At 47.3% G+C, this 9,354-nt stretch overlaps 1 protein-coding gene across 2 annotated transcripts; it reads right to left on the bottom strand.

Annotated features, from left to right (window-relative positions):
• Positions 1–171: 171 nt before the first annotated feature.
• LOC135805948 (uncharacterized) lies at positions 172–7,851 on the bottom strand. Of its 2 annotated transcripts, none has more exons than XM_065320072.1 (6): positions 7,433–7,851; positions 6,672–6,698; positions 6,053–6,232; positions 3,988–4,129; positions 2,631–2,734; positions 172–906 (listed from the first exon to the last, which is right to left on the bottom strand). In XM_065320072.1, exons 1-5 carry the CDS (start codon positions 7,500–7,502, stop codon positions 2,695–2,697), a joined length of 459 nt encoding a protein of 152 aa, XP_065176144.1. In that variant the 5' UTR covers positions 7,503–7,851; the 3' UTR covers positions 172–906; positions 2,631–2,694. The 2 variants fall into 2 exon arrangements, with proteins under 2 accessions (XP_065176144.1, XP_065176143.1); XM_065320071.1 differs by having other exon boundaries at positions 3,988–4,132; positions 7,433–7,842.
• Positions 7,852–9,354: the final 1,503 nt, after the last annotated feature.

Genomic DNA, 9,354 nt, shown 5'->3' with positions numbered 1-9,354 from the left:
AATATATTTCTCTTCATGTATGCCCATTAGGATCTGCATTGGCGCTCGCATCGTCCATCATATATGAAAGCGGAAATATGAAGTCTTTTCGCGCCTCATTAGTCCGACAAAATGGGGCCTTCAAAAACCAGCAGAACTTTTTTGGATGAATTGACTAATGTCACTATGGTATCATTTGCTTGAGCAAGTGCTATCAGACATACTGAACATAATAATATACAAAGCAATGTACTACTTGTGAAGTTGTTTGTGATCGCTAGAGTACACCTGAACTGCTATTCATGGCCGCAGTTTCAGTAGGATTCACTTGCGACAATAGTATTAATAATTATGCCTGCATGCATAGTGCGTTAATGCATGCACTGGTCTTCAATGCAAGTCACAAAGAAAAATGAGCCAGTGGAGTACACCAGCACAATGATGGGTGCTAGCTGGCGGCTCCATGTACAACTATGATAATAAATATCACAGTACAGGATGACTGTATAGAAACAGTAGCTGAGCTGACTAGATAACCAGGACAAAACAAACAAAAACGACAATCAAAGCACAATGCTTCGAAATCAGGCAGTTCACCAAGTTACCGTACATTGACTACAATAAGTACATAAACTGATTGCATGAAACAAAGATGTGAGGTAGTGACAGAATTGCTACAGAGTACATGTACTGTTCAAAAAGAGTATGTGCAATTGGAGTGAGTTTGTCATGTACTAGATAGGTTAAATGAACAATATGTCGGAATCTACCCGCTGTTACTTTCCCAGCAGCAGCAGCATTGCATGAAGATGTGGTCATCCAAGTAGCTTCACTGTATGCAGGGCAGCTAGTAGCTGTAGTTATGATGGTGAGTGTTCAATAGTCTCCGACTTGAAACACAACCTTACAGGGCATTGGCATGGCAACCTGTAGATCAACAGTATAATACACAGTAGATTCAAACACACAGCATTATTGTGCCCAATGGGAAAGAAAAAAGATAGTTTAAGGGAGCTGCAACGGGAAAAGCCTGAAGAGAAATACTTGCCTTTGTATTCAAGCCGTTTAGCACATCATGGGACTAATAGAGTAGCACAGCTAGTGACTGGTAATGGCTTTTATCATTTATCAGCATATACACAGCTATCTTTACCTCTTTTTGCACTGAACTCGAATCCTTAATTCCTACTTGGTCCGCCCAGTTACAATTGGCGCTTATCTTCACACTTGTCTCAGGAAGAAAATACAAATTAGAGCATGCCACGATCACAAGCTGAGTGAGACTGCCCGCATGTTGGCTGTAAGTGTTACACCGTTGTCACAATACTGCCTTTGTTTTAGAGAAAAAGGCAACGCAACATCAGCACTGTACTTTTTTCAAATTGCCTCGGCTCTTGCGCTTGTCGTATTTGCTGATCTGCACCCACGCGAGCCGCTGGTGCTTGTGCATGCAGCGCAGTGATAGCTTCCGCTTGATGTAGCACCTCAGTGACCTGTGGCTGTGTGTACTGCACTAGTCCTAACGCCTTGCACCAGTCTTTTCGGCTATTTTCCTGAAACTTGAAAGTCCTTTGCATGAGAGTTTCTCTCAGGACTTGTTATTTTGATAAGCTCCTTTGCCCGGTCCTCTGTGTATGCTGGAGTGGTCTCACTTTCTGGAGATGTCGACATGAGCTGCAGTTTCTTCGTCAGAGATTTGCTGGTGATAACTCTTCACTACTGACACTAGGCGCCGTACTGTGCGAACACTGAAATTCAAGCGCGCGAGGTGCTTTTTCCAGCTTTTCTATACCTCCCCGCGCTGTAAACCATCCTTGCCACCAGACAGCTGGAAGTAGGCAGAAACTGTGTTATCCATCGCTCTGAAATGCGAACATCCCGACCTATTTTACGGACTGGAGTGGAGGTTGCAGCGTTTTCTTGCGCTGACGGAAGTGTTCGCTGGTGGCAGCTCCAGTCAAAAAGACTCAAACGAACCGATGCAACTTTTGTGATGGTTTGTGCTCCCATGTCGTCGGATACAATGGTCAATGGTTATGGTCGGAGGGTGAATCGGTGGTTTCATGCCGTATGACACAGGTAGAACACCGAAAAATCAAGTGCAAAGATAAGCACCAATTTTAACTTGGCGGACCAAGTATAATTCACCATATGGCCTATAAATAAGTGGCACAAAGAGCCAAAAGTGCACAGAAAACCCTTACGGTAAACAGGCGCACCAGATTTCCCATAAGAGAACCACAAGCATACAAACATCAGCAACAGCGACGACATCTCCAAACATGTCACCTACTGATAACCCTAACATTTCCCTACCACTCGCTGCCGCTGAGAGCCAATTCAAGACAGCGTAGCATAGCCGAATGAAATGAACGAAATCAAAATACAAACACACACAAAAGTGAGAATCAGAACAACTGAACTCTCCATCGAATGTGGGTGTATCGCATGCGGGTCGGTGGGAGGGTTCTGCTCCAACCCCAAACTTCTGACCTTCTTTTGCCATGGTTGGCTGACGCCCTCCACTTTGTATTGGCTTTTGCCACTGGACGGTGAAATAAAATTATAATAAATAAAATAACCCGGCAGGCCGCTGCGCAGCAGAACAATCATGATGTGCTTGTGTTCGGTGCCAAATTGTTTGCACTCACCAGCTGAGCAAGATGAAGAATGTGATATCCAAAGAGGAAGTGCTTGCGTGGCTTGCATGCTCACTTAACTCATCTCCATACTGGCGGCATTCAATCCGTCATCCCTTGGGAAGACAATTGAGAGCAAAATCAAAGAAGCACAGAGTTGGCAAAAATGAGTTTCAGCAGCTCGAGAATTTCTGGTTCTAGTACAATATGGTGCACTGAAGAGCCCTGCACAAAATAAGAAAATGTCCAGTTACTACCTGCCGTAAACCGTAATTGCATGACAAAGTATATGTACTCCGAAAATACTGAGCACAGGTCATACCATTAACACCGGGACTATATACTCACAATGCACATGGAACAGTTTGTGTGTGTGTGTGTGTGCGCGTGTGCGTGTTGTATGGTGTGTGGTGTGTGTACAAAACGAGGATCAACCCCACTTTGCACTGAAATGCTAAACGGATGGAGGTTGGTTCGGATATGGCTTAAATATTTCACCAGTTGTAGTCCTCGGGGTGCCGAGTCGAATGGTCTTGGTCCGAGGTTGCTGAGACGCTCCCTTCCTACTTTAATCCCAATGGAACTCGCGCACTTCCACCGAAACTGGGTGACTGCACCCTACTGGATGGGGATTTGTATGCAAAAGGTCACTAAAAGCGCCATTTCGTTCTTATTAGAGCACGGATGACCGCGATTGGCCCATATGTTGTAGTCTTTTGGACGCTGGGTCGACTGGTTTTGGTCCGGAAAGGCTGCGATGCCGCGTTCGGCCCTTATTCCCAATCGAACATGCTTGAACAAGCGGTCACGTGCTCCTGCGTACACCAGACACTTGGTCACCGTGCCTGCAGGGTACAACTTACAGCCTGTTGTGACCTTTTTTGGGTGCAGTCCTGTCACTGGAGTTGAACCTTGGCGTGAAAGTTGTCGCCTGCTGGCGCTGGGACCAGGTGACTTGGGCACGCAGGGGCACATGACCGCTTGTTCAGCCATGTTCGATTGGGAATAAAGGAAGAACACTGCATCGCAGCTTTCTCGGACCAAAACCAGTCGACTCAGCGTCCAAAAGACTACAACATATGGGCCAATCGCGGTCATCCGTGCTTTTATAAGAACGAAATGGCGCTTTTAGTGACATTTTGCATACAAATCCCCATCTAGTAGGGCGCAGTCACCCGGTTTCGGTGGAAGTGCGCGAGTTCCATTGGGAACTAGGAAGGGAGCGCCTCAGCTTCCTCGGACCAAGACCATTCGACTCAGCACCCCGAAGACCACAACTGGTGAAATTCTGATTTTAGCCTTAACTTCCCCTTTAACCAACAAGATCGCTCCCACCAAGTCTGTCACTGCAAGGTTCATGTCCTCATACCTCGAAAACTTATTTCGTATCCATGGACAAAAATACATGATTGCTTGGACGAGGTGGACAGCAAGATCACCAACAGAGATTACTAGTGCCGCAACACTTATCCCGTAATGATGACCATCTATGGATAGAGCCGTTGCATCCTCTTCTGTACAGTGCGAGATCAGTAGAAAATACCTGAAATTAGTTAAAAAATAAATGGAATTTCGCTTTCTCTCGCTCTCAGGCGCTCTCGGGCGCTCTCTCTCTCTCGCGCTCTCTCTCTCTCTTACTCGCGCTTACTCGCGCTCTCTCTCTCTTACTCGCGCTCTCTCTCTCTCTTACTCGCGCTTACTCGCGCTCTCTCTCTTACTCGCGCGTACTCGCGCTCTCTCTCTCTGGCGCTCTCTTATTCGCGCTCTCTCTCTCTTACTCGCGCTTACTCACGCTCTCTCTCTCTCTCTCTCTTACTCTCGCTTACTCGCGCACACTCTCTCTCTCTTACTCGCGCTTACTCGCGCACGCTCTCAAATAAATGGAATTTCGCTTTCTCTCGCTCTCTCGCTCTCCGGCGCTCTCTGTTACTCGCGCTCTCTCTCTCTTACTCGCTCTCTCTCTCTTACTCGCGCTTACTCGCGCACGCTCTCTCTCTCTCTTACTCGCCCTTACTCGCGCACGCTCTCAAATAAATGGAATTTCGCTTTCTCTTGCTCTCAGGCGCTCTCGCTCTCTGGCGCTCTCGCGCTTACTCGCGCTCTCTCTCTGGCGCTCTCTCTTACTCGTGCTCTCTCTCGCGCTTATTACGCTTACTCGCGCACGCTCTCTCTTACTCGCGCACGCTCTCTCTCTTACTCACGCTTACTCGCGCACGCTCTCTCTCTCTTACTCGCGCTTACTCGCGCACGCTCTCTCTCTCTTACTCGCGCTTACTCGCGCACGCTCTCTCTCTCTTACTCGCGCTTACTCGCGCATGCTCTCTCTCTTACTCGCGCACGCTCTCTCTCTCTTACTCGCTCTCTCTCTTACTCGCGCGCTCTCTCTCTTACTCGCGCGCTTACTCGCGCACGCTCTCTCTCTTACTGGCGCTTACTCGCGCGCTCTCTCTCTTACTGGCGCTTTCTCTCTTACTCACGCTTACTCGCACACGCTCTCTCTCTCTTACTCACGCTTACTCGCACACGCTCTCTCTCTCTCTCTTACTCACGCTTACTCGCACACGCTCTCTCTCTCTCTCTTACTCACGCTTACTCGCGCACGCTCTCTCTCTCTTACTCACGCTTACTCGCGCACGCTCTCTCTCTCTTACTCACGCTTACTCGCGCACGCTCTCTCTCTCTTACTCACGCTTACTCGCGCACGCTCTCTCTCTCTCTTACTCACGCTTACTCGCGCACGCTTTCTCTCTCTCTTACTTGCGCTTACTCGCGCACGCTCTCTCTCTTACTCGCGCTTACTCGCACACGCTCTCTCTCTTACTCGCGCTTACTCGCACACGCTCTCTCTCTTACTCGCGCTTACTCGCACACGCTCTCTCTCTTACTCGCGCTTACTCGCACACGCTCTCTCTCTTACTCGCGCTTACTCGCACACGCTCTCTCTCTTACTCGCACGCTCTCTCTCTTACTCGCGCTTACTCGCGCGCTCTCTTTCTTACTCGCACGCTCTCTCTCTTACTCGCGCGCTCTCTCTCTTACTCGCGCGCGCTCTCTCTTACTCGCGCGCGCTCTCTCTTACTCGCGCGCGCTCTCTCTCTCACTCGCGCGCGCTCTCTCTCTCACTCGCGCGCTCTCTCTCTCACTCGCGCGCTCTCTCTCTCACTCGCGCGCTCTCTCTCTCACTCGCGCGCTCTCTCTCTCACTCGCGCGCTCTCTCTCTCTCACTCGCGCGCTCTCTCTCTCACTCGCGCGCTCTCTCTCTCACTCGCGCTCTCTAAACTACTCCAGGCTAACAGAATCCGCACTTCACAGATCGGTGCAAGGAGAGTCATATGGCGGGTATACACTTGTGAGCGGGTCTGTAAACATCACAGTAAGTGTGACATGTACCAGATCCCTAAATCCAAATACTTTGTTTCACTGAACAAACTCACTCGTGCTGGTTGTGCCTGAAGTCGACACCACCTCCGCTGGTCCTGTGGCCTGTGTTGATGCTCTAGTTGCTGTTGCATTCATTGTGGCTGGCGTTGTTGGTAGCTGGGACTGCGTTGTGGGTGAAACGGATGTAACGTTAGTGGGTGAAACGGATGTAGCGTTAATGGCCTTAGGGGTATCTATACAGAAAATATACAGAAACACCAGGCAGTGATTAGGGAAATGTTGGGTGACAGAAGTGGATATTCAACATCGATTTCAGACATACATGTATGCGTTCACCGAGTATGGGTTCAGAATTGGTGTCTGTAGTTAAATTGCTCAGGGAATCTTCAAACATTCAACATTCAGATTTTCAACTCTCCTAAAATTTTGTCCACCAAGCTTCTAAAAAAAGCACATTATTTAGAATGCACTGATCAACACAGAAGAAGTAAATCACAGGTAATTTGTTCTTTTCATAGGTCGTGCAAGCACCCACAGTCTCCACAAGCCATTCACAAACAATCCCAGGGGCAAAATTATCTGATTCCTGTTCTGCATGAAGCTGTAGCCAAGGCTGCACTGTCCACTTCAAACATGGTTGCAGTAGAGATACTGCAAAATAAAATTACTTACAAGCTGTAATAGAGTCATGCCCTTCAACTGTACGCAATCCGTAATGGTGTTGTAGATCAGTAAAGCGTTTGGATAACAGGCAGATGATGCACAGCATAGACAAAATGCACGCCCTTAGGGAAACATGTTTATCACTGTTGTTTGAAGTTACGGTAATGCTATGGTGTAAAATTGAAGTTCATGTACTAGATTGAAAATACAGGTCTACCCTTGCTAGTGTGCAGTTACCAGACAAACCTCATTGGCAACGATACAAAATCCCCCCCCCCCCCCCCTGATTGAACATGTAAATATCCGTAAATCAAATCCGGATAAGAGATAATTCGCTTGTGTAGTGTACACAAACTTCATTGCCATTCCAATCAAAGTTGAAAATTGGTTTGCCAAACAATGTTGTCCCTAGTATTCGGTATCCCTGACTCATAATAAAACTAAGACTTTCTGATATACACACTGTAGACACGCATAGCTGATATTCAGGTTACCACAGTACAGTATGTACAGGATGCTTGCGGGAAGGACGGTAGAAAGGCAAGGCGTGCGGGGCAGGGGTCAGACTGAATATGTCTTTGTGGTGAGTGAGTGACTCCTAATCCTGGCTGTGTCAGACGCAGGGCGAGAGGAGAACTACAAAAACTAGTACAGGTTTACGTGTACATGACATTGTCCGCCTTTGGTCTACATGATTGCAAAGAGAACACAATACAAATGTTCGAGTCGGTTACTTGCTGTAACATTTTATATTTTTGGTCCAAGCTTACCGTTTAGAAGTGGCACGACGAGTAGGACGACCATCATCATGATCATAGTAGTGACTGTTCGCGACTTCATTTTTTCCCGATTCCTTCAGTACAATCGTGAACGTGAATGACTCGATGGCGAAGAGTCGGCGAAGACCAGTCGGCAACCTTGCTCCAACGGTGCAAACGATGCTTATTCCTGCGGGCACTGGAACGAGACGTTGTCTTGGGCAGCACAGGATACACGACGGCGATAACAGAACGGTAACGCGTTACGGACTAACGAGAACGTTGACGACAGGACATCCGAAACGAACGACGGCAAACATGGACGTGTCGAAACTGGAATGATGAGCTGAAGTGCCGGTATTCTGAACTTTATTCTGACTCGATGCGCGCCATTCGACCAGAACTGTACTCCTACGGTACCATTCTCGCTGAAGCAGTGAAGGTGTTGGCTGACAAGGTGAAATGCTGCAGCGGACGTGAGAGGAGAAGGTGCCACTGGCACTGCTCCACACCACCAGCTGACAATGTAGACTCTATCATCATTCAACTCAGGATCAATGTTCCCACATGAGATCAGAGAGCGAACGGCCTCCAGCGGACATGTGGCACATGTCCGCTGGAGGCCGTTCGCTCTCTGATCTCATCATTTTCACATCCATCCGACCATCGTCTTATCGGCCCAGTATGGGCCTATGGCACCAGGACTAGCGCTACAATAAAGGGAAACTGAACGCCAAAAATAAGTATGGCTTATCCGAAGGGGAATTGGGCACTGATTCCGATGAGCTATGTCTCGAGCCAATCAGAGAAGAGGAACCGTGTCAAATTTCATAAATAACACCTTCCATATTTGGAAATTGGGCTTGATGACGTGCGTACTGCTTAGCTGTCACCATGCTGTGCATGCTCAGCAGTGTAATTCACTAATTGAATGGAAGAAAACAATTACTTTGGTGTTTTTGCAGCTCTATTTCGTTTCCTGACGGTAACCAAATCTAGATGTAGGAATCTGTTGAGCAGGAGAGTGACACATGTCTTCCCGAAGGCTGTCCAGGCTGCAGTGGTGATGAAGAAGACACGATCATCACCCCGAGATCGATCGAATTGGAAAACTCATGGTGAATTTCGAAAAGTATTCTTTCTAGACCAAAGAGTGGTATATTTGATAACATTTAGTAACGATAGAAATTTTTACGATACTTCTCCAACATCGTCAGTGGAACACTCCACTGACGATGTTGTTCAGAACAACGGAACGTCTGGAGAAGTATCGTAAATATTTCTATCGTTATTAAATGTATTTAAATAACCGACGAGGAGACAACAGTCGTAAAATAGCAATGGAAAATATCAATTGTGCACTCATAACCATGTATAAACAATTAAAATGAAACAATTCCAGAACGTTTTCGTGTGACCATCATCAGTGGAACATCGTCACATAGTAAGAATCACTAAAACAACCAGTTATATAGCTAGAGTAATATGAAAAGAAGCGTGAGAATGCAGCACAGCTAGCGGTTATGCATAACGCGTGTAGTGTGAACCTTTGCAGTGTATCTGAGAATGGTAGCAGTAGATGAATGTGGCAACTGTGAGTGCGTGTGAACAAAAACTGGTGAGTGCGTATTATTTAAAAAGTGTGAGTGCTACAACATTTTCTTTTTGCTTGCATAGAACAGGGTCACGTGTGCGAATATATACAGCTTCCAACACCTGCAACTGCTTAAAGAAACGCGCGCGACAAATAACACTAAACCAGGAATCGTCAAACAACTTACGACAATCCGGACTGGACACCAAATGCTTGTAGATGGCAGACTTGCTCTTGTCGATGCCGAACTCCTCCTCGTCCGTATCACTCTCATCCTCCACTTCCTGTTCCTGCTCACCCTTGCTTTCCCCCTGACCATCCTGTTCATCCCCATCATCAT

Source organism: Sycon ciliatum, chromosome 1 (assembly GCF_964019385.1).
Source record: "Sycon ciliatum chromosome 1, ocSycCili1.1, whole genome shotgun sequence".
NCBI lineage: Eukaryota > Metazoa > Porifera > Calcarea > Leucosolenida > Sycettidae > Sycon > Sycon ciliatum.
The sequence above is the reverse complement of the archived record's forward strand: the minus strand, read 5'-3'. Positions and strand labels throughout refer to the sequence as shown.